Source organism: Petaurus breviceps, unplaced genomic scaffold (genome assembly GCF_028583685.1).
Source record: "Petaurus breviceps papuanus isolate PSGF00001 unplaced genomic scaffold, PetGlider_PUasm1.0 567, whole genome shotgun sequence".
Lineage (NCBI taxonomy): Eukaryota > Metazoa > Chordata > Mammalia > Diprotodontia > Petauridae > Petaurus > Petaurus breviceps.
The window spans coordinates 7,970,408-7,995,529 of record NW_027186383.1 but is presented as its reverse complement, the minus strand read 5'-3'; the positions used below and the strand labels follow the sequence as shown (position 1 = coordinate 7,995,529).

The window sequence follows — 25,122 nt, the reverse complement described above, 5'->3', positions numbered from 1 at the left end:
AAGGAAGGAAGGAAGGAAGGAAGGAAGGAAGGAAGGAAGGAAGGAAGGAAGGAAGGAAGGAAGGAAGGAAGAAGATGGAGGAGAGAGTAGCTGAGGGTAGTTTGGGGTTTGTTTGTTGGGAGGTTTTGGTTGGTTGTTTTTAAATGCTTTTTGATCCAGATCTAGGATTTCATTGGTGTTGGGAATTCTCAGTGTGGAAATTCCCTCCACCAAAGTGGGTCAGCTACTTAACCAAACCTCACCTTGAATCCTGGCTATTTCTATGACTTTGGACATGTCACTTAATGTCCCTCTCCTCTGTACCCCATTTTCTTCATCTGTAGAATGAAGGAGTTTGATTTGGTGTCCTCCCAGCTCTAACCCTGTGAGCCAGTGAGCTAGCTACCCAAGGCACTGACAGGTAGGGTGACTTGCCCACAGTCACATGGTCAATCTTGGGCAGAGAGGAGACTCGAATCCAGGCCCTCTGATTCCACCCAAAGATTCTGGCTTGAAAGCTGAGGTTAGCGAGCCCTCTCAGAAGCTCACACTAGCTTGCCCCCCCACCCAGAGCCTCAGCTAGCCTGTCTCTCTGCACCTTTTTTTAAGGACATCACTCACCTTCTGAGGTACCTGAAGGCCTCCCACAGGCCCTTCCAAGATGGCAACTGGCGTGAAGAATGCCCCAAACCACATCATCTTCAAGAAGGTGTCCCGAGACAAGTCGGTGAGTGGTTCAGGGACTTGGTGGGAGGCCTCTGGATAAATGGCAAGGCTTCTCATGAGCTCCTTAGACATCTGCTGAGTACCTACTGTGTGCAAGGCCTGGGTCCCAGCCTCCTGGGCTGGGAGGGGGAGGAGGCACAGATGGCCAGGCTCTCTGGGAGCCTTGAGACAAGTGGGTGAGGTCCGGACACCCTGATACTGGAGCCAAGGCTCTGGGAGAAGGAGGAGGAGGCTGGGGGGAGCCACCCAAGAGGGGAGGGAGCAGAAGGAAACAGGAGACCTGGACCTGGACCCCGGGTGTTCCTGCCAGACCCCCAGCGACTGCTAAGGAGATGGGAACGAGGCTCTCCCTCACACTCCATTGCTGGCCCCCTGCCTTTGCCTGGGCTGTGCCGACTGCCTGGAATGCCCTCCTCGGTCCTCACCACCTCCTCTGTGGTCCTGAGCTCCATTGACTCCAGAGCCACCTCTGTCCAAGGCCTTTCCTGACTCTGCACAGGCCTTGGGGCCCCTGTGTCTCTCTATCTATCCCCTCAAATGACCTCATCTGTATTTCGTGTTTGAGAGATAGGTGGCCTTATGGTCAGAAAGACGTGGGTTCAAGTCCCACCTCTGACATGCCCTGGCTCTCTGTGCCCCTGGAAGTCTCTGCACCTCTAAATTATTGGTGAAGTGGGTACTCTCTGCATAGGGGAAGCTCCCCAGGCCCGGGGAGTCCCAGGTCCAGCTCAGAATTATTCTCTCTTTACTTACCTGTATATGGGTGGTTCCCCTCCCAGTGGAATGTAAGGCCCTGAGGTCAGAAACCACTTCATGCCTGTGCCCCCTCGTGCCTAGCATCGTGCATGGTACACAGTAAGAGCTTAATAAGTGAGTTAAATGTCTTAGAAACAAGAGTCTCAGAGCAGAAAGAGGGGTGACCTGGGTTCCGGCAGGAAAGGCTGGGGGCCGTCTCAAGGAAGGCAGGGAACTCCGAGCACCTGCTATAGACAAAAATGAAGCTGCTCCCTACCCCAAGGAGCCTGCATTCTCCTGTCAGCCAGTAAGCAAGCACCTATTAAGCCCCTACCATATTCCAGGCATTGGACTCAGTGCTGGGGATAGAGATAAAAATGAGATGATCCCTGAAAAAAAGTGATTCTTTGTTAGAGAGGGAGGGCTAGACTGGGAGGGGATGCATTGGGAAAAGAGGTAAAAACAAAAGAAAATGAGAAAAATGTTCACAGAAGAGTCTCTGCCTCCCCAAAAGCTCCCAGACCTCTAGACTTGGAGGCAGGAAGGCCTGGGTTCAAGTCCTGCCTTAGACAGCTGCATGGTCCTGGGCAAGTTCCTTGACTTCTCTGTGGCTTAGTTTCCTCATCTGTCAAACGCAGGTGTGGCCTCACTGGCCTCTCACGTCCCCTCCGGCTCCAGATCTGAAACCCTGGGGGTTCCTGGGGTCTCCTGGGGCCTTGGCAAGTAGCTGGGGGCTGATCTTCTTTGTAGGGGCAGGGCCCGTGAAGGGCAGAATGACAGAATGTCAGAGCTGGCAGGAGACTTCCAAATCACCTGAGCAGCCCCTCTGAGACCCAGACAGGTGCAGGGGACCCAGGGTCACCCAGCCAATGACAGTCTCACCTCCTGAGGGCAGGCCCAGGGCCCCATCCACCCCTGGCTCAAGCCCCCAAGATCTTTTAGATCTTGAGAAAAAAATCATTCCTCAATTAAGAAGAGGGGGGCCTAAGGGATGAGTGCTGAGGACATCGGGGCCTTCTCCATTTTGGAAAGGGGAGAAGGGCTCCAGGGAGGAGAAGGAAGAGAGACACAGAGCTTGGGGAAGGGGAGTCAGAGGACCTGGGTTTGAATCCTGGCCCAGTCACCGCCACCCCACCTCCGTGCTCCCTTGGATCAGGGCCCCCCTCCCCTCTCCCTGCCTTAGGTTTTTCCCTATTAAAATGTGTCACTAGATGGCAGTGGCCCCAAGAGTACTGCAGCTCCAGCTCTGTGATCCTGGGATCTTCTTCCAGGAGGCCGCTGAGGATGGGCCTCATTGAGTAATGGTCACCAGGCTGTCCTGCTGTGGTCTGGGAGGGCTTCTCAGGACACTGATGTCATGGGCCACAGGCTTAGGGCTAGGATGAACCTCGGACACCATCCAGCCTGAGCCCCTCATCTCATATCCGGGGAAACAGGCCCAGAATGGTAGAGCAACTTGCCCAAGGCTGTGCAAGCATCTGTGGCAGAGCTAAGATTCAAACCCAGGTGCTCAGGCCCCAGGCCCAGGGAGGAGTCTTTTCACTGCTCCACACAGGAAGGAGCTTCTTTCCCTGGAGTCATCAGTGCAGGTCACTCAGGTCCCTCCTGTTCCTCCCATAGGTGACCATCTACCTGGGGAAGAGGGACTACATTGACCACGTGGACCAGGTGGAACCCGTGGGTAAGTCAAGGGGAGGCCAGATCCCTTTGCCAGCAGTTCTCCCTCCACCATGGTCTGGCGTCTGCCATCTTGCTCACTGTGCCTCTCTCCTTTTGGTCCAGATGGTGTCGTCCTGGTTGATCCCGAGCTCGTTAAGGAGAAGAAAGGTGAGGCAGGCTTTTAAATTCTGAAATATGTCTGAAAGACAAGCATTTATGAAGTGCCGACTGTGTGTCAGGCACAAAAGACAAGCCAAACCAGCCCTGACCTCGAGGAGCTTCTATGGGGAAGACGATGTGTACTCATAAAAGTAAATTCAAAATCATTAGACTGCAGTTGGATGGTGGCAGAGCAGGAGCAGGGATCCATCCAGCATCCATCACCAGCATTTATTAAGCACCTGTGGGTGCTGGTACTGGAGATGCAGAGGCAGAAACAAAACAGTCCCTGCAAAGAGCTCACTGTCCCTTCCACGTAGGAGAAAGTGCAAAGTACAGACAGAATCCACTCAAGGTAACTTGGGAGAGTCCAGAGAGGGTCCCAGCAGTCTTGTGAAGGGAGCCAGAGATTCTCCGAGGGAGACTTAAGGAAGGAGCCCCTTCCAGGCACATACTGAGATGAAAGGCAGGCTGGTGTGGAGGAGGGCAAGGCAGGGAAAGGAGGCCAGGGCCAGGTGGGTTTCCAGAGCTAGACAGTGTCAGCAATAGGGAGCCACACAAGGCTCTGGGGCAGGGCAGGGGCATGATCAGACAAGTCTTGGGAGGATCTCACTTTGGCAGCTGGATGGAAGATGGATGGCACTGACCTTCCTGGGCTCCAGCTGGCTGCTGTTTGTGGCTCAAGGGCAGGGACTGTCTTGTGTCTCGCTTAGTATTCCTAGCACCTAGCCCAGTGCCTGACCCACAGCCAACGCTTAATAACATTCATTGACTGACTAACAAGCCGAATTGTTCAGTCCCCGAATCCCAGTTGGGGAATTCCAATGAGGCTGTCGTACTAGAATTCACATACTTCCCGGGGAACTGAGCTAAGACTGCAGGTCCTGGGCGTGCATAGAAACCAGGCAAATTTGTAAGACGCTTTGAAGTCGGGTCCTGAGGCTCTCGGAAGGGTCTATAACTAAGGAGAGCCTGGACTGCCCCGCATCCCTCCCCCCGAGTCACAGCAGTGCGCAAGGGCTCCCGAGGCGCTAACCTGCAGTCTTCTTCCGTCCAGTCTTTGTGTCTCTGACGTGTGCGTTCCGCTACGGCCAGGAAGACATCGATGTCATTGGCCTGACCTTCCGCAGAGACCTGTACTTCTCCAGGGTGCAAGCGTACCCTCCCATCAACACGGGGAACACCCCAACCAAGCTGCAGGAGAGCCTGCTGAAGAAGCTGGGGGTCAATGCCTACCCTTTCCTTCTCACGGTGAGTGTGCGGGCCTGACTCCCCCTGATCCCCGTCCGCCCAGGTCCCGCACACCCAAAGCTGGCGGAAGGAAGGGGAAAGGGGAAGCAGGACCTAAGCACGGCTTTCTCTGTTTGGGTGGACCCTCGGAGTAGAGAGCTTTCAGTGAGGAAACGCCCCGCTCTGCAGCTGAGTCTCACGAGTGCCCGTGTTCCTGCGAGGTTCCCTGGCTCAGACTGGCACACCCAACCAGTCTGTGCCAGAGTCAGGACCCAAACCCGCCACGCCAGAGCAGTCGTCCCCACGCTGAAGCTGGCTCTCAGACCGTCACATCTAACTCCCTATGACCCCTTCTGGGGTTCTCTTGGTGTTTGGCCATTTTCTTCTCCAGCTCATTTTACAGTGGAGGAAACTGAGGCAGACAGGCTTAAGTGACTTGCCCAGGGTCACACTAACAAGCTAATAAGTGAGTTTGGATCTGAATTCAGGACTGGCACTCTACCCAGGGTGCCATCTAGTGCCATTCTATCATGTGGCCTCTCAAAGTAACATTATCTTTAGTCTTTTAAATTCAGTCCTTTCTGATAGAAATGCACATAATCATAAACAGCTTTGAAAACTAATAATTCTCATCAATTTGGAGGCTGTCCCCAAAGTGGGTGATGGGCCCAGGGTGCAGAAGGCGGAGGATGCTTTTTTAACGTGGCCAAATGGAGGAATTTGTTGGCTTGACTCTTCGTGTTTCTTACAAGTCTTCGCTTTCCTATTTCTTCCAATGAAGGGGGGGAAGGACAAAAGTAGGGGGATAATCAATTTTTGTTCATCGAAAAAATTAATCTAAAAAATCTAATGAATGACTTAGCTCTTCTCAGCAATACAGTGATCCAAGACAATTCTGTAGGACCATGAAAGGTACTGTCCATCTCCAGGGAAAGCACTGGGCAGGCCCCAGGGCAGGTCAGAAAGGCTTTTTCATTACTGTATTTTTCCTGGACTTTTTGGCCAGTGTTTTCTTTCACAGAATGACATGCATGGAAATGCGCTTTGCACAGCTATGCATGTATAGTCTATGTCAAACTGCTTGCCTTCTCAGTGAGCGGGGGGAGGGGAGGGGAGGAGAAAGTTTGGAACTCAAAATCTGAAAAAGAAAAGGAATGTTCCAATTGTTTTTACATGGCATTGGGGACAAAATAAAATGTTAAGTAATAAAACAAATTAAGCCTTCCCAAGACCACAGGGTGACTGCTGCGTCGCCATCTTGGACCAGAGCTCCTGGCACACAGCTGGCTCTTACTAAATGCTTGCTATTGGCCGATCGATGGCCTCCCAGGCGCCCCGGCCTCAGGACCTTCTCTCTTCTCCCTCAGTTTCCTGACTACTTGCCCTGCTCAGTTGCTCTCCAGCCGGCTCCTCAAGACGTGGGCAAGGTGAGTGAGGCGGGGCCCCCTGGGAGGAGCCTCAGAGCCCCCCCAATCCCGGCCCGGGAGGAGGCGTGCCTGTCTGGCAGTGGAGCCGACCTTGATATACTGTAGGGGTTTAATCCCATTCTCATGCTAGAGGAATGTGGGGCTTCCCTGGTCAAACTCCATGGTAAGAATGCCAGCTAACAAGGCTCCCCAGCAGTCCGAGCGCAGCGTATCAAAGTTTGGTCCTCCTGGGCCTGAGGGGTGGGTGCTGTCATTATCCCCATTTCACAGATGAGGAAGCTGAGGCTGAGTGTGTTTCTTGCCAAGGGTCATACGTCTAGACGTGTCTGAGGCAGGATTTCCACTCAGGTCCATGTCCAGCCACATAATCCAGTTTGATTACAGGGCTGACTCCATTGAGAACAAGCCCAGAGCAATTGGTCTGCATTGGTGGGAGGGCCGGGCTCACAGCCTAGAGCTCAAGGGGCCCCGGGAGCTGTCCAGTCCCAGACCCTCCTGCCGGGGAGGATGCCAAGGCCCAATCTGGTTTAGTGACTTGTCCAAGGTCATATGAGTAGTATGGAAGCTTACAGCACAGAGAGGGGCCTCACCTTTTGTCCTTTATCATTTATTGGGTTATCGTTTCAATGTGAGCCCCCCATGGAAAATCCTGGGGTGACGTATCCTAACTCTTAACGGGGCCTGGCCATGTGCTGCCTCTCTGAGGTGAGGCAGAAGCTTCCTGGCTTTCTGAGCCTCAAATGCCAGAAAACAAGACCTCACAGTGGTCTGTTCTGATCCTTCTCAGTGCTGCGGAGTGGACTTTGAGGTGAAAGCTTACGCCATAGATGTTGCAGAAACGGAGGAGGAAAGAGTGCCCAAAAGGTAAGAGGGGTCCCAGCCCCTCCCTCCCAGGCCCCGACTGGGAGCCTAAAAACGAGAGCATTTTACAGATAAGGAAACTGAGGCGGGGGTGGTGAGAGATGAAGGAGGGACGAGGGTCCAGGGGAAGCTCTGGGCTGGCAGGGAAGTTCATCCCACAAAACCTGAGTTTCTTTGCTTCTGCAGGAGCTCTGTCCGCCTGCTGATTCGCAAAGTCCAGCATGCCCCTCCTGAAATGGGGCCGCAGCCCCAAGTGGAGACAGCCTGGCAGTTCTTCATGTCCGACAAGCCTCTGCACCTGGCCGTCTCCCTCACCAAGGAGGTAATGGCCACACCTCTGGGGGATGGGGCGTTTGTTCTTGGCATTCCCCCCCCCAACATACCTCCAGGGACTGCACATCTGACGTGCTCTGCTGGGCACTCGAGTCTGTGAAACCGCTCCAGAGCTCTGGGGGAGCAAGGATCTCCTCCCCAGGGCACTGCCTCCAACTGTACTGATAGTCACTGCCTGTCCCTGCCTGCCCATCCCGGGACACCAGATTCATTTCCTCTTGACATCATGAAGATGCCCATGGAGCAAAAAGAAGCTGTGGCCTCAGGAAGGCCATTTACCCCAGGGAACAAACCCTCCCAGAGACAGGGGTTGGGCTCCCCCAGAAATAACATTTAGAAAAAAAAACACAGAGAACGTGGCAGCTTCACCAGCAGAAAGTTGAAAATGCAGAAGCAGTGAGCTCCCAGCTGCTGACTCAGCTCCATTCTTTAAAAGGAGACCTTTCTCCAAGGGGGATCCCAGTTAGGATTGAGCCCCTGGCTCTTTGGGAGGAGCCAGAAAACCCCAGCCTATCAGATTTGGAAGGGATGCATCTAGTCCATCTCGTGCCTTAAAAACTCCCATTAGAACATCACCCATGCAGGTTGTCCAGCCTCCGAAGACCCAGTGAAGGGCACCATTGGAGTTCCTGAGGCTACTCATACCTTGGGTGGCCAGTGGCCATTCGATTTTCCATTAGCTGTCATCCCAGCTTCTCTAAGGCCAGAGGCAGACCCAGTAAGGAGGGGAGAAGGGCATCCCCCACCCCATCCAGGCAGCCCATCCCACTTTGGGACACTTCTCCTTATTAGCATTTTTTCCCCTTCATCCAGACTGAACCCACTTTTCTCAGGGTCCACCCACTGGTCCTAGAGCCAAGTGGGACGAATCCTAGCCTCCATTCACAGGATGGCCTTCATTCAGATGCTTCTCTCTCCAACCCCCAACAACTTGCAAGTTTTTTCTTCTCCAGACTGAGTATATCCTTCAGCCTATTCTTGTGGGACATTCACTCTAGCCCCTTTCCCCATTACTGGCTGCCCTCCCAATTCTCAAAGTTCTTCCTAACTGGGATGCTTCACACTGAACCCCAGATATGAGCTTCAGAACAGGGGACAGAGGAGCCATGACCTCCCTGTGCCTGGAAACTGTGGTTCTAATCAGCCCAAGTTTGCATTAGCTCTTTGGGGTCACAGGGCCAACTTGTAGGGAGCCCTCTGGCCACTGACACCCCCAGATCTTGTCATACTGCTCTCTAACCATAGCTCCCCATCATCAATCTGGGAAGATTCAGTAGAACAAGAAATAAATTCTTACACTTGAATTCAAAACGTAAGACCCAAGTGTAAGAATTTACATTTCTGCCTGTTGAATTTCCCCCTAGTAGATTCAGCCCAATGCTCTGGTCCATTGGGACGTTTGTGGACCCTGACTGTTGTCCAGGGTACTCACTCTCCATGCCAACATGGACATTTCTCTTCAGCTTCCATCCTAGTCACTGATAAAAGGTGAGGGCCATGCTTTTCAGAGTGGGCGTCCTGGGAAGGTTCTTGGGAAGAGGGGCACATTTACTGCCCCCTCCCAAGCCTCATCCCGATCTGTCTGTTCCTTAGCTCGGCTTTACTGGTCAGAGGGCACGTCAGTAACTGTCAGCTCAGCTCAAGCCGGCCACATTGGTTAAATGATGGTGGCATACAGAGCGTCACGGTGGGCCCTGCTCTCTGACTGTCCCTTCTTGCCCTCCTTCCTGGCAAGATCCTCCTCCTTGGACCAAACAGGAAGAACTCGTCCCCCTTGCTCTCTCTTCTCCATAGCCCAGGGATCCCACCGCACCGCGGGAGCTGGCCCCACCATGTTGGGAAGCCGCCAGACTAAGGAGATGGATTAGTCATTGGGTGCTCACTTTTTCAGATCTATTTCCATGGTGAGCCAATTCCTGTGACAGTGAATGTGACCAATAACACAGAAAAGACCGTGAAGAAGATCAAAGTCTCAGGTAGGAGGAAGCTGCCCTCGTGACATCCTTGGCCAGTGCTGGGACCCTTGCTTCTCTCCTTCCATGTGGGTCCTGGGGCTGGGCTGGGCTTACACAGGGCTGACTCTGCTGCCACAAGATCAAATGGTCAACACTGGCGTCTCAAAGTGTGGCCACACACTTAGAAAGAGATCAGCTGGTGGCCAGAACTATGCACCAAAAGCTCGATCTCTCATAAACTAACGGGTGACAATCTCCGCATTACAAATAGAGGCCCTGAAATATCCCTGAGAATTCAACTAATCCACTCATTATCCCAAACCAAACTGCTCTTCCACAAAAAAATTTAGAGTAATGCTTTAATAGATGTTGACATACCAAATACTACTACTATCAATTAATAATAATAATGGCGAGCATTTGTATAACACCCAGGAGGTGGGCACTATTACTATCCCCAATTTACAGAGGAGAAAGCAGAGGCTGCTATGACTACAGTGACTTGCCCAAGGTCACATACCCTAGTAATTCTTTGAGGCAGGATTTGAATACAGGTCTTCTTGGTCTCCAGTCCAACACTCTACCCACTACACCACCTAGCTGCCTTAGAATCTATAGACTGTGTGGAAGGAAAAGCTTTCAAAAATCTAGAGAACAGAAGAAACCAAAATGTCATGGGAACAGGAGGCAGTCCATCCCCTCCCCCCATCCCCATCCTCCTGTCTGCTCCAGGGTTAGTGCTGAGGATGCTCCCATGAGCCTCCAAAAAACGAACCCACATCCCTATACTGTGAGTCAGCCACCCCAAGCACCTGACCAGCAGGCAGCAGAAAATGAGAGAGGAAAGAGTCATAGCAGAAGGGCCCAGCACAGCCCAGGGCACAGCATCTCCATGGCTCCAGGGCAGTCCCCTCCAGGCACCTGGATTCCAGTCCTGGTCCTAGGACCCTGGGCGGACACAGAACACTTGTCAATCTCTGTTGATAGAGAGTTTCCGTACCAGGAGTTTGCCCAAAGCCAGTAACACCACAGGTTCAGCCTCTCAAGAATAAAATAAATGTAATCATTGCTACCTGACTTTCAGGCAGCATTTTAAGTTTGTAAAAGGCTTTGCATACAGAGCTTTACAGCAGTCCCTAAAGGTGATGCTTCAGACATTGCCGTCCCCATTGATGGGTGAGAAAATTGAGGCCCATGGAAAGACAGGAGCTTGTCCAGGGTCATGGGGCCAGCAAAAATAACTAACAATTGCTGACATTTATATGCACTTAAGGTTTGCCTAAAGCTTTACAAGTACTAATTTATCCAATTCTCACAGTAACCCTGGGAAGAAGGTGCTGTTGGTATCCTCATTTCACAGATAGGGAAACTGAGGCAGGCAGCAGCGGTAAAGGGACTTGCCCAGAGTTGGTATCTGAGGCTGGATTTGCACTCGGGCCTTCCTGACTCCAGGCCAGGGGCTCTGTGTCCTATGACTCCCCCCCCCCCGCCACTGCCCGCTTACCTGGTGTCTGATGTCACAGGTGGAGGCTCCCTGGAGGGGCTCCCATCACTCCCTCAGAGCCCGTTTCTCTCTTCTCTTCGCAGTGGAACAAGTCGCCAACGTGGTCCTGTATTCGAGTGACTACTATGTCAAGCCTGTCGCCACAGAGGAGGCCCAGTAAGTAGCTCCCTCCTTCCGGCCTCCCTGAGGCCCAGGAGCATCTTGCTCGGATTTCACCCAGTTGTCTACCCCAGCTTGCCCAGTGTCCAGGACAGATGGGGTGAGGAAGAAGAAGCAGGGAGAACCCACCATCCACCGTGGCCACCCTGCTGTCCTTGCCACTGTTAGGTCTCAAGAAGCCTATGGCGGCCTCACACAGGGTCTACCCAGACCCTCGGCAGTGTCCAGTCGACTTAGCCCGGGCCTGTCCCAGAGTCTTCAGGGTTATCCTGGCAGTGGCTGGTGCTGTCCTGCCCCTCCTCCCGAAGATGACCTTGGCCCAGTCTCACCTGTGCTTGTTTCTCCATCATCTTCCCCAACAGAGGGGAGGCTTCTCCAGAGCAGGCCGTGTTTCATTCTCTCCTTGTGGCCCTAGTGACCAGCACAGTGCCTAGGTCAAGGTCGGTCCCACAGAACGTAACCTCCTGCAGAGCAGGGATTGCTTCGTTTTTATTTTGGGGTCTCCAGAGTAGTGTGTGCATAGTAGGGGCTTAATAACGGACCAAATGACAGGGTCCTGTCAACGGACCAGCTGGACCAAAGATGATCAACAAGACCAATAAATGCATTTATCATTTTGTGATCAACAAGCCTTTTCTTAAGCACCGTTTAGGTGTGCCAAGCCCTGTGTTGGGTGCTGGTGATGGGAAGACAAAAGTGAAACAGACCTGTCCTCAGGGAGCTTATACTTTAATAGGAGACAGCAGGCACCCGTATAAGTTAAAGCAAAACAAAGACAGAGTAAATACAAAGTAATTTCATTTAAGGAGGGGAAGAAGACACTGGGAGGTGGTTTGGAAGGAGACTAGGGATTCTGCGGCATAATAAGTGCTGATGAGGGAGGTGTGGGTGATGCAAAGGCATGGAGCGGGGGTGGGGGGTGGGGGGGGGACACATCCCATTTGATGTGGGGCCTCTCCATACCTACCTGGGCTATTCCTTTGTCAGGCCCCTCCTTGGAGCCTTTCCATGTGGGAAGTGCCTAGGAGGGCTTCCACTCTACCTAATACAGCTCTTGAGAACCCACGGTGGTCGGGCACCTCCTTGTCACGATGGGAACTTCCGGGAAGGTCCAGATCCTGAGACTTTTCCTTATTGCTTGATTCAAGGCGTCTCCCACCCTGCTCCTTCTTTCACAGGCTTCTTTGAGGATTGGATTTCTGGCTCTGTATTCCTTCTTTGCGTACTCAAGATTTGGGGGCTTTCTCTAGTTACCAAGCATGGAAATGCTGTGGACCAGGCATGAGAGAGAAACAGAGACAGAGACAGAGACCCAGAGAGAGACAGAGACAGAGAGAAAGAGCATATCAGGAAATACAGACTGATTTGCAAAACTAAAGTTGCTTATTTTCAAAATGGCCACTTCATGATATGGTACCACATGAAACACAGACCTAGGTGAAAGTACACAGCATATGTTATAAACATTTTGGACACTTAGGACCCACTCTGCACGGGATCACCTAAGTCCTGAGTGGACCCAGATCCCCAAAGTTGCTTCTGACCGTCAAAGCCTATTGGGCAGTCAGACTGACCCTTTCATAGGATGGACGAGGAACTGTGTCCCCAAGAGGCTTGCCCCAGGTCATAGCAATAACCAAGAGACAGAGCCTGGATTTGAACCCAGGCCACACTCTCCCCTGTGTCTGTTTCCCTTTAGTCCAATCTCAGTCTGAGGTTTCAGTCAGATGCCAATAAATCAGACTGTGCTAACAATGTAAGTGACTTCAGTCCCTTCCCACGGTGCCTTGGTGTTGTGACTGGCCCAGTTTCCATATTACCCAGGCACCCTCTGGCTTTCCTGTGGGAGACTTCTCAAGCGTCTCTACTAGGCATTGCGGTTGCTATTGATTGCTTTTACTGAGTTTCCCCACAAACTTCAGCCATTTGGAAAAAAGGAATGCTGCCCATAAAAGGAGACATTAAAGAATTAAGTGGGTTTTATTTTCCTAATGGGTCAGTTGGGGCTTTGGGCTCCTAATTTGCAATTCTGATAAGTTTTTATATTTTTTCCCTCTAGTGAAAAGGTGCCACCAAACGGAACCTTAACAAAGACAGTGACACTCACCCCCTTGCTCGCTAATAATCGAGAAAGGCGGGGCATTGCCCTGGATGGGAAAATCAAGCACGAAGATACGAACTTGGCCTCCAGCACCATGTGAGTCCTCTGCGGCGGCACCGTCACAGACATGGCCACTAGAGGCCATGGCTCAAGAGCTGCCAGGGCTCAGAGAGGCTCTCGGGGCCATTGTACAGATGGAGAAACTGAGGTCCACAGGGTCCTCGATCTAGAACAGGAAGGGCCGTCGAGCCAGCCTCCCCCACCCACCCCCATATTTCATAGGTGAGGAAACTGAGGCACGCACAGCCAGGAGGTGTCGGGGGCAGGGTCACGGAGCTCTGCTGCCTGCCACCTCCCCATGCGAAGGCCCTCAGTAGGGAGGACCTTGTCTGTTGCTGCTGGAGCTCTGGCTCCCTGGCCCTGGAGCTGTCATCTCAGGTCAGGAGCCCTGGACCCCCGTGCAGCCAGGAGAGAATGGAGCCGTCGGGTGGCCTGGCGGGGATGGCGCTTTTGAGAGCCCTGTCTCCTCATGCAGTTCCTCAACCCCAGACAGTAACAGATAGATGCACCAGCTGGGCTGAAAGGGACATGTGAGGATGGGGATCCAGTCCAAAGGGAAGTGAGCAGGGACCACAGGCCAGAGCCAGAGGGCGGGAAAGGCCAAGGAAATGCGATTTGCTTCAACTTTCTTGTCCCTTGAGGTCGAATTACTTTTCATGGAAATCCGTCTGTCAGTGGGTGAATGGAAGATCCCATTGCTATAAATTTCAGGCTGCACTTCTTGCCCCCAGTCCAGCCAAAACCTAGAAGTGTAAAACTTGGTGATGGCCTGTAATCTTACACTTGGTTCCTCTAGGTGGTTCAGTAGTGCCCAGATACCTGGGTCTGGAATCAGGAAGCCCTGAGTTCAAATCTAGCCTCAGGTACTTACTAGCTGGGTGACCCCGGGCAAGTCACTTAACCAATATCTACCTTGTTTTGTTCACCTGTAAAATGAGAATGATAATAATAACACCTAGCCCCCAAAGTTGTTATGAGGAGAAAATGAGATAATATTTGTAAAGTAGTTTGTAAACCTCAGAGCATTCTCTAGATACTAGCTGGTTGTGTTATAATAATATGAATAGTAGTGCCATATGTGTGGCTTGAGTTTGCTGGTCTCCTCAGGAGCAGAAGGATTAGGGATGCTATAGAACAGGGTCAGAGCCACTTCAAATACTATAAAATATATAAATAGTTGGGAATCTAACTACCAAGATAAACACAATAATTATATAAACACAACTACAAACTACTGTTTATAGAAACACAGACAGACCTAAATAATTAGAGAAATATTCGTTGTTCATGGGTAGAACAAGTCAATAAAAATTACAATACTACCCAAATTAATTTACTTATTCGGTTCTAAACCAAACTACCCAAGGGCTAATTTATAGAACTAGAAAAATAATAACAAAATTCCTATAGAAGCAAAAAAAAAAAGGTCAAGAATCTTAAGGGTAATAATGCAAAAACAGAGGGAACGAAGGGGGCCTACCATACCAGATCTCCATCTAGACTACAAAGCAGTTTTTCTCAAAACCATCTGATACTGGCTGAAAAGCAGAGAAATCAGTGAGTGGAACAGACGAGGTACAACCCAGGGACTAAGAAGTCTGGTGCTCGACACAAAGACTCCCAGTTCCCGGGACAAGGATTCACCTGTGGCTGGCTTTGGCCCAGAGCCCTGAAGTTTAGAGGGCTCCAACAAAACTAACATCATTGCCATATAGAAACAACTAAATCGCCACTTCATTAGCAATAATAGAGAGAGGCAGTGAGGGCTGCTGAGTGAAGAACTAGGCTGAGTTGGGGAGGTTTGGTGTCCAGTCAGGCCTTAATTCTTGGCTTTATTGAGCTCCCCCCACCCCTGAGGCAAGTCGCACCCCTGGATGCTCAGAGTTACAGGTGAGACATCAGTGAAAGGAAGGAGTTTCCACACTGGAAGGTCACCAGGAAGTGAGGTGGATTCCCCCCCCCCCAAGTTGGTATTGTGTTCTTGGATTTCTAGTTCTCTGGCTTAATTCTCCAGTCTCTCAAGAGGGTATTTCGTGTCATGACTTCACATACAAAATGCAAAGAAAAGATTGTCTGTTTACCTGTCACCAGGCCCCTGAACGCCCCTTTTCTCACTTTGTTTTCTCTTCTTGGGCAGCATTAAGGAGGGGATAGACCGAACAGTGCTGGGAATCCTGGTGGCTTATCAGATCAAGGTGAAGCTCACTGTCTCAGGGTAAGTGTCCTAAGGTGAAGGGGATCATCTCCGTCTTGTTTGTAGGGAATGGAAAAAGGCCTTCAAGGCTTTTCCGAGCTGCTCACCTATCATCAGGTCTATCCAATGGAATAAATAGGAGCTGAATTCTTGCACCTGGGCCAAAAAGAAGTGAAAGGCAGCAAGGGCAAGAGGGAGGGACAGCCCGGAGGAGAACACTATTCTGAGAGAAGACTTGATGTCTTAGAGAATCTGCTCACGTTTCTGGGAGACTTGGGGAACAGGATGATCCCAAAAAAAGGATAGCGTTCCAGAGAGAGCAAGCATGCACAGTGCAGGCTGGTGGACAGCCAGGAGGCGGGAGGTCTTCTCAGGGCATCACCCTAAGACAAGGCCCCAGCCGCTCTACCCTCGTTACAGATCTAAGGGGACTCATTGCTTCCTAAAATGGTCCCAAAGAAACATTTGCTAATGTCCATCTGAGACCTCCCCACTTTTTCATTCATTTGGCTACAATTAGTATTTAGGTCAGGAATGAAGGGGAATAAAAGGGAAAACCAGGGCCCAGGCATCTGTTTGGCCTCAAACACAATCCTCAGCTTTCCAGGTGTCCGGTCCATCATCTCCTGGGCCAACTGCTTAGAGAAGTGGAGAAAGTGTTGTGTTTTTCTGGGAAGTATCCAGACACCTCAGAATTCCAAACAAATTCTCAAGTCTGGAAAGTCAGATTCTCCCCTTGAGACTCTCCAGGTTTGGTCAGAGTTCCAGCTCCTCTTGGGGGCTGCCCTCAGGCCTAGCTCAGGACCCAGCTCTGCCCCTCGGGGACACAGTCTGGAAGGCAGACAGATGTACAGACCACATCACTGACTCTCGAGGTTGCTGTGGCCGTGCCCAAGTCACCAACAACACTATCTTCCAGTGAAAGCAGATGTTTGCACTTTGAGGTTCCTTCCCTGCACTAAAATTCTAGATCCCTAAGTAGGCAGGAATATCTCCACTCATTCTAAATAAGTTCCATTCACACATTGTTCCCATTAGCAACATTTCTTAAAATGGGAAGCTGTCTCCAGCTCTTTTGCCACACGGATATAAAAAATGGCTAGCGTTTATACTTAGTATTTGAGTTCACAGGACAGACAGCAAATAACTGGCAGGTTTCATCATCTCCTGGCATCCTGAAGAGGAAATCTGATCATAGATCTGAGCTGGAACCATCAAGGGTAACACCCCACTTGGCAGAGGAGGAAACTGAGGCCCTCAGACCAGGCGGATCCTCTGGTTTCATCTGGTTCTCTTGTGTTCCTGAACCACAGGATTTCCAGTTCTTACCTAGTCCTCTTGAGTTAGAACAAAGTTGTAAGTGGGTAGTGGGGTCACGGAGCTGAGATGAACTGGGGCAAGAGAGTTCCTGAACTTGGCTATGGTGATGAGAACCTCCATTAATAACTAAATTATGTGGAGCTCTGTGGCTTAACCGCTTGCTATTTTTTTTATGTGTTTCATAGCTTTCTGGGAGACCTCACCTCTAGGTAAGTTGGTCTACTTTCTTCCATTGTCACCCACATTATTAAAATAAGCTCTCTCTCCCTCCCCCCTCCCTCTGTCTCTCTCTCTCTCCCTCCCCCCTCCCTCTGTCTCTGTTTCTCTGTCTCTGTCTCTCTCTCTCACAAATACAGAAACAATATGCAAAGTCTCTGTGAAAGGGTCTAATTGAACTAGGGCTACAAAACTGGGTTAGGATGCCAGTATCGTCCTTTTCGTTTGACCCAGATTTTGTTTTCTATTGGCATTTCCATTATTCCTCACAATCATCTGACCCGGTTTTTCACTCGGTGTCACTTCGTACACATCCTCCTGTGTGTCTCTAACATCTTCCCCTTCACCATCCCCTGGAGTGCAGTAACATGACGTTATGTTATGTTTCCATGCCATTGCCAGATTAGATCACAAGGAAAAAGAGGCCTCCCCTCCCACAAAGATTTCACCGCTCTTCACCGTGTTGATGAGCTGATGACGGGAGCGTGGGCAGCCACGAGAGCACAGCTCTTCGGCTCCACTGCAGGCCAAAAATTTGTGTGAAAAATCCCAACTTGGCCACGGACGGATTTCTTGTGTTAATGTCTCGTCCGACTTTTCTTTAATCTTCGTTCTAAGCCAACTCCATGTGATAGACATGTAGGGCTGTTAAATCCAGCTGTGTGCTTGCATGTTTACTCAGTCCTCTCCTTCTCTTACAGTGAAGTGTGCACCGACTTGCCATTTCGCCTCATGCACCCCCAGCCTGCAGACCCAGGTCAGTCGTGGCCCTGATTTTTCATTCCTTGTGGGTATTTGCTCTTAACATGCTTCCTCTTCTAGGAAGAGAATGACCAGATGTGCAGAAATTCTCTGCATCCAAAGGAATCCTCAAGACATCCCCCCAAATTAGAACAGATGTTAGCTTTGCTTTGTGGACAGTGACCCTTTGTCCAGCACGTGTGGGGTGTGGGGCCCTAGATTTCTAGCACTAAAGTCGGGCCTTGCTGTTAGTGATCCTGAATCCCCCTCTCCTACACAGCGTGCCTCAGATGGAAAGAGTGCTAGATAAGGTTTGGAAACCCTCCCGGCTATGTGACCTTTGGCCAGTTCCTTCCCCTCTCTGTGCCTCAGCCTCCTAATATGTAAAATGAGAGAATTAGATTCAATGGTCTCCAAGATTTGTCCCAGTGCTAAAACTTTAAAGCTCTCTAGCTTTGTTGGGAGAGAAGAGATGCAACTGGAATTAAAATGTGTGATTTATAGTACCCTAATATATACATGCATGTGTAAATATGTGTGTATACATATATACACATATGCATTGTACATATGTGGGGGTATGTGTATGTATAATATTTTGTGCATATATGTGTATTTAGATAAATATATGTGGGTTGTGTGTATATGTTTGGGGACAGAGACAGAGGCAGAGAGTGTTCTGGACGATCACAAGGGCACTGTAGAGATTTGCCAGTGTGGAGGACGCCCTCCATGGAAGACCCTCACTGGGCCTCAGGAGTCAATGCTGAGGAGCAGTTCCCTGGCATGTGGCCTGGCCTCGACCCTAAGCACCAGCATGACCACAGCAGGGTGCTGCCTCCTCTGGGCCCCAGCTTCTTCCTCTCTCCAAGGAGAGATTTGGCCCCAGACACCTCTGAGGTCCTTCTCCTTCCAGGTCTTGCTCCTGTTTCAGGAATGAATTCAACAAGGAACAAGGTTCTTTCCCCAAGCCCCACATGCATCAAGGACATGTTAAGTCATCTAAAAACCCCAGTATAGGTAGCCCTATTTTGTAGATGAGGAAAGGGGGCTTCTTGATCTAGAGCCGGATCCAGAGGCTAACTAGGCTGAGGCCTCATTTTTCTGGTGAGGAGCTGAATTCCAGAGAGAGGCAGTGATCAGCCACACCAGGGTCACACAGTAAGAGTTGGAATTTGAACTCAGGTCCTTAGAGTAGAAATCCAGTGCTCTTTCCCTGTACCAAGATGTAAAGTGGCTCACCAGGGAGTGTTTCCATTTCGTCTTTATGTCCCTAATGCCCAGCGTGGGGCCTGCCATAAAGCAGACACTTCGTGAATATTGATTGAAGAAACAATCATACAAATGTGTCAGGATTTAAACCCAAATTGTCTGACTCCAAGGCTAGTAGATGTTTTCCCTTCACATGCAGTCTTTCCTGCCACCATAGCTGTGGAGAACAGCAGAACTTACTGGTTCCCACGGGGAAATATCCAAATCGGTGCCCCTTTATGTGAAGCCATGTTTCCCCATCTTTCTTAGCTGACCAAACATGATTCGTCTTTATGCATCTGTGGAAATCTAAGCAGTACCTAGTATCTAAAAGATTTTTCAGTGGATAGTTTGTCATTCAGAAATATGATGTAAGACGAGAATAATAATAATCATTACTATTCAATCATCTGTTAACTTCTAGCAATGAAGCATTCTTTAAGTGCTAACTTAAAATGTCACCTTTTGCATGTGGCTGTTGATCACACAGAGAAGGCTCCTATTGGAGGGTAGTGAGAAGAAAGTAAAAAGCCACCCAGAAAGGGCCCTTCTTAGTGTCCCCAAGGTGTGAAAGAGAAGAGCTGGTCCTGGGCTGTTTCCTCTCACCTGGGAGAATTCCATTGTTAAGGTTAAGATGCCACTTAGAAAAAGCAGAGCTTGGATCTTAGAACTGTAGGAATGATCTGTATAACAGGCAGATTTGCACTCGTGCTCTCTTTCTCTTCTCTCTCTCTCTCTCTCTCTCCCCCCCCCCCCTGTCTCTCTCTGTCTCTCTCTCTCTCCCTCTCTCCCTCCCTCCTCTTTCTCTCCTCTCTCTCTGTCTCTCCCTCCTTCTCTCTTTCTCTCCCTCCATCTCTCTTCTTTCCCTCCCTCCCTCTCTTTCCTTCCTCTCAGTCTTTCTCTCTCCCTTCTCTCCCACACTCCCTCCTCTTTCTTCCTTTCTCTCTCTCAACCTGGAGTCTAGGAACTTTGAAAAATTTTTGATAACTATATTTCAGTATAATTGGTTATTTTGCAATCCTGCATGTTTTATTTTCTGCATTCAGAAGCCTGATTCTGAGAAGGGGTCCATAGGCTTCACCAGACTACCCAAGGGGTCCATATCACAAAAAAAGGTTAAGCTCTTCCCTCCCCCCCGCCCCCCTGGCCCACACAATACAAATAACATTTACTAGGTCAGCAAAAGCATGTTTGAAGTGAAAACAACTTAACAAGTAGCTTTTGGTTTTTCCATGACTTTCTAAGTAGTTTCTCAGCCTTGCTGGTACCCTAATATAGGAATTTGCATTTAATAATGAATAGGTCACCCATCGTTACTTTGGAATTTGTAAAATGGTTCAAACTTTAAAATTGATTTTATATTCATTCTCACCCACTGGTTGCTTTGCCAAATGCATTTTTTGTGGTCATATATTTGGGGGGAAGGAATGCCATTCATCTGTTTTTGATTCGTTTATTCATGTATCATCTACATACTGTCTTTAAGAACCACGGGATAGCCAGAAGCCTTCCAAACCTTCTAAATAAAGCCTTCATAAGACTGGAGTTAGGCCCAGAGTCCTGGGTTTTAGCATCAAAAGGTTGGCCTTTGGTTATCCATCAGTGGTTCAATCCAACCACATGGGGCTTTTCTCAAGTCCCATCATGCAAAAAATATCATCATTGTCATGGCTGCCAAATTTCTCCTCTATCACCAACCACTGTTTGCTCCATTGGTATCTTTATGACATGAGGAAAGCCCATGGAAGGACTCCCGTACATTGGGTGGACTCCTTCTGGTGAACTTATGGGAAGACATGGATGAGAGTTGGCCAGGGTGAACAGGGAAAGAGAATGCTGTAATGTGAGCCAGCCATATAATACTGTGGGCATCCAAAAAAGCGTACTATTACTGTGTGTCTGGCAAGACACGGTCATAAATAACGAGTAAATAATGCAGACGTTTCAAACACATATCAACACAAATTTCACAGCATCTCCAACAGCACCTCTCAGAAGTGTGCTGAGGGTTATTCGTTATAAAGTGTGTGAAAATGAAAACAAAACCAACGTTCACATACTTTTGGACTTATTAACATGCAGCCTCTTAAAATGCCCAGTCAGGATAAATAATCTGAGATGGATGTCTTTCTCTGTGAGGCTTTAACTGAACACCTACTTTGTACAAACACTGGACTGGACGCTTGGGGAGCTACAAAGGAAACACGGGTCCAAGCAGGGGTGAGAATTCTGAAGGGAAAGGGGAAGCATATCCATGGGACATGGAGGGAAATGATTTGACAGGGCCACCTCCCTCCAGAGGCTCTGGGAACCGAGGGTGAGAACGGTTCTCAGGAGAGAGGGCCATGCTGGGAGTCAGGAACCTGAGTGAAGACTCTGCCCCCGAGCAAGCCCCTGAATTTCTCAAGGCCTCAGTTTCTCCTTCTGTAAAAGGAGGAAATTGGGCTCAGTGATCTCTGAGGTCCCTTCCCCTCCTGTGCAGTTTGAACAGTCTCCCCTCAGGGAGACTGCGACCTGACAACCTTTGGCACATACAGATTCAATCCTAAGGGGTCTAGGCCAGAAGGAGCAGTAGAGGCAGTGAGCTAAGCAGGGAGGATTTGCTACCAGACCGAGGACAAGGAGAAAGGAAGGCTGAGTGAACGCAAGCTGTCTGTAGCCAAGGTTCTCCATCCTGCAGTCTTCTTTTTGGTTCTTTTTTCTACACAGAACTGTGCGTGCTTGGTGATGATCATTAAAAATCAATTTAAAATAAATTTTTTTAAATCTTTAAAGGTAAGAAGGCAGAAAACCTCTTATTCCTCTTGCGACAAGGTTGTTTGGAAGGATTGTGCCCTCAGCCCTGCTCATTCCCCAAGAAATGACTCCAATGTCCCTGTGACGGGGCGTGCCTGCCTTAAGCCACTGAAGGGAGTCTCTGAATTAGCTAGCTTTTCTTCCTTGTTTTCCTTTGTCACAAGGGAAAGCAGGGACAGGGCCCCTGGTCAATCCAGACACAAGTGGCTGATGGGCAGGCAAGATGACAGCCGTATTCCTGCTGCTCACTAATGACTTCCTTCTCTCCTCTTCCTGCTCTCGTGTGACAGCCAAGGAGAGGTAAGACCCTTCAGCCCTGTCCTCTGGGTCCTGCCAAGTTGTCTAGGAAAGGAGGGAGGGATTAGCTCTGTTCTGCCTGGCCCCAGAGAGCAAGGCCAGGCCATGGAGGGAAGGGCCAGGAAGCACATTTCGGCAGGGCATCAGAAAAGGCCTCCTAGCCGAGTGGGAACTGCCCACATTAGGGAGAGCTGCCTGGGGAGGTGGCAAGTGGCCCCTCACAAAGGCTCTGCAAGCCCCTTGTTGGGGATGTCATAGAAGAGATGCTGGTTCAGTCCGGGTTGGACTAGATGGCCTCCAAAACCCCTTCCAGTTCGGCTAAGTGGTGGGGGGCTTTTGGGAATGAATGAGTGAAGGAATCCATGAAAAAGTCCTTCTTGGGTGCTTGCAATGTTCTCAGCACTGGGGATGATGCAAATGGAGCAACCTGAGATAGTCCTTTCTCTTGGAAAGCTCACACTCTACATGGAAGAGACAAGGAAAAGAAGAAAGTTCAATGTGAGGGCAGAGGAAAAGGTGCAGAATCCCTAAGGATGTGGCAATGGGATGGATGGCAAGGTCCAGGAATATTCAAACCAATGCTCACGCCCTTCATCACCTGCTCCATTCTCCTCCAGTTCCAGCTCATAGGGGCGTGTGCGTGTGCGTGCATGTGTGTACATATGTGTGTGCATGCATGTGTGTGTGCACGTGCACACATGCTGTGGGTCTCTGAGTTTCCTCCATGTTCTACAAGGACAGCCCAGCCATCCATCCTCTCTTCTGGTCCTTAGACTTTTTAGGAACAAATGTCAGAGCACTCACTATAGACCTAGAACTGAGGAGGAGAGATTTCTCTTTTTTCATTCAAATTCAAGAACATTTAAAAATAGAAACATTGAGAAAAGTGACATGAGAGACATGACAAGCTAGGGCAGGCCTAGGATACTGCTTGTATCCCCAAGGTGGGAGAAGCTGATTTCAGCTTTTTTTGTGCACTGACCTCTAGCTAAAATGTAATACTTCCTTCAAGTGTGATTTTTTTAGAAAAATTCTTCTGAGGAAGGATCCATAGGCTTCAGCAGACTCTGGTAAAAAACCCTGAACCAGAAGGTGGTCAGGGTGCTACATGGAGGGCAAACAGTGACCCCAGGTTCCTAACAGGACTTTGGTCATCACTTCAAAAACTGTGTGATGATCTGACTGTTTCTCTTTCATTTCAGCTCAATGGGTGAAGATTTGGTCTTTGAGGAGTTTGCTCGTCAAAATCTGAAAGACACGGCTGATAATGAGGAAGAAAAAAAAGATCAAGAGGCACCAGCTACTGAAGACTGAATGTAACGAAGACTGAATGATGTTGGTTCAGAGAATGTAGCTCATAGGATCGTAGCTCTGGATCTAGCAGGGACCTCAGAGGTCATTTAGTCCAACCCCCCCTTTTACAGAGGAAGAGCTAAGGCCCCAAGTTTCCTTCCATATCGTAAGAGTGGGACAAACTTAGTTAAGCAGGGTTGTAACCTCAGCTATCCCTGTAGGAGACAAACCTCCTTAAGTAGGCTCTCTAGCTAAACGAAGGCAGTTTATAGATTAAATCACTTAGAGGGCTCAGCATGGCTAATTTGAGAGAGGAGATCTGCAGATCATCAAGGTCATCAAGAAAGCTCAGTGAACATAAACACCATGAAACAAACCAGGAAGCCCAAGGAATCCAGTGACGATCATTGGCATTCAGCAATATCAAGCTGAGTGGTTTTCCCAAAGTCACCAAGAAGTCTGCCTCCAGAAACTTCTGTGGTGCCTCATGGCCATCCAGGCCAGCACAGAAAGCAGAAGAGTCAAGAGAAAGGACAGCAGTAGTTTGTAGTGTCGTGAGCTTTCCCCTTCCCCATTGCTCAAATAAATAAAGTTTGAATAGTGGCTAAAAAACGGTGAATTTGTGTCAGGTTGACCACCTGGAGAGGGTCTGGGTTGTTGGAGCTGCCACAAAACATGAGACATCTTGGAGTAGCTGGGCAGCCATCATGGGGCAAGATGCAAGGATGGAAGCCAGCTGCGGGCTGAACCAGCCATTTAGATCTGAAGAGGATGGGAGAAACTGAGACCATAGATTAGGAGGCAGAAGGACCTCAGAGGTCATAGGATCATAGCTTCAGAGCAGGAAGGGATCTTGGAAGCTGCCTAGTCCAAACCCCTCATTTTACAGATGGGGAAACTGAGGTCCAGAGAGAGGAAGTAACTTACCCAAGGTTACTCAGATAATAATGAGATTGAATCCAGGTCCCAATGTGCTAGGACATAGTGTTGAGAGAGCTGACCTCAGAGTCAGGAAAACCTGGTTTCTAGTTCTACCATTGAACCAGACTGACCAGGTGACCCTAGGGAAGTCCCTTGGTGTCTCGGTGTTCCAGGCAACTCTCCAAGACTCAAATTCATAGCATCATAGGTTTCTAAGCCCTTGAGTCCAGATGAGGAAACCAAGGTGCCTTGGTGAGGGTCGCGCAGTACCAAACTTCATTACCAAATAAAGCAGTACCAGGCTTCATGGTGGCAAGCCCAGCGGTCTATCTCCCACGACACCAAACCACCTGGTGAAGACCATTACTCTGCCCCTTTGTCACTGAGGCTTTGGGGTAAGTTGTCTATGATTTCTTTGGTGGAAGGAACTTTCAGTGAGGAAACTTCTTTGGTCCCTGAGGATGTGACCGGCCTCTCACAGCCCAAGAGGAGCTGCCTGGGGCAGAGAGACCATACTCAGCTTGCCCTGGGATGGCGTGAGGGTCCAGGCCTCCTGACTCCAAGACCAGGCATTTCCACCAAAGCACGCCTGGGGAGAAGGCCTCGGTAACTAGGATCTGGGTCAAACCTAGATTTTTAAAAAGAGACAAATTTGGAGGAAGGGCGTATGGGGTGTGAGGACCCCAAAAATCCCCTACCCCCCAAAACCATTAAAAGTCTGAGGTGTCTTGAGGAAAGAACAGGAAGTTTTATTCAGTTCTTACTAGAAGATGGCATCCCTTCCACCAGTACCAACCAGTGGAATGAGGTGCGTTACAGGAGGCAAAGCAAGATTTTATACTCTAACACAGTCAAGCCCCCTCCCACCGCTATCCCTTACTCCCATTGGCTGGGAGGCGGGCTTGCAATCTGAGTGCAAAATCTTCTCTAATGGCCAAGAACAGAGAAGCCCACCACTATCCTTCGGTGACTGGGAGGTGGGCTTACAGTCTAGGTGTGAAAAAGACAAAGAGCAAACAGAGGATAGCCAATCCAGGGGTACATATCCTTGTTTGGCAAACACCAAAGTGAAGAAAGGCAAAGGGCTCCAAGAGATTCTTAAAGGGCTTGATGCTGACTGACTGACAGCAAGGGAAGGGGAAAGGGCCCTAGGTTGTGTAATTTCTTAGGAAACCCAGGATTCAGGGCTGTCCAGTCTTACAAAA

General features: G+C 49.7%; 1 protein-coding gene across 1 annotated transcript; it reads left to right on the top strand.

Moving 5' to 3' along the window:
• Positions 1-640: 640 nt before the first annotated feature.
• On the top strand, positions 641-23,608 carry SAG (S-antigen visual arrestin). The gene is made up of 15 exons (XM_069103077.1): positions 641-706; positions 3,061-3,121; positions 3,223-3,267; positions 4,295-4,509; positions 5,856-5,915; positions 6,703-6,779; positions 6,963-7,098; positions 9,001-9,085; positions 10,652-10,724; positions 12,787-12,924; positions 15,026-15,103; positions 16,588-16,611; positions 17,320-17,375; positions 21,697-21,706; positions 22,906-23,608. Exons 1-15 carry the CDS (start codon positions 641-643, stop codon positions 23,015-23,017), a joined length of 1,236 nt encoding a protein of 411 aa, XP_068959178.1. The 3' UTR covers positions 23,018-23,608.
• The last annotated feature ends 1,514 nt before the right edge of the window (positions 23,609-25,122 follow it).

Coding starts and splice junctions, on each gene's coding strand:
- SAG (XM_069103077.1), top strand. CDS start 641: ATGGCAACTGGCGTGAAGAATGCCCCAAACCACATCATCTTCAAGAAG. Junction 3,122..3,222: donor GGACCAGGTGGAACCCGTGG/GTAAGTCAAGGG, acceptor CTTTTGGTCCAG/ATGGTGTCGTCCTGGTTGAT. Junction 5,916..6,702: donor CTCCTCAAGACGTGGGCAAG/GTGAGTGAGGCG, acceptor GATCCTTCTCAG/TGCTGCGGAGTGGACTTTGA.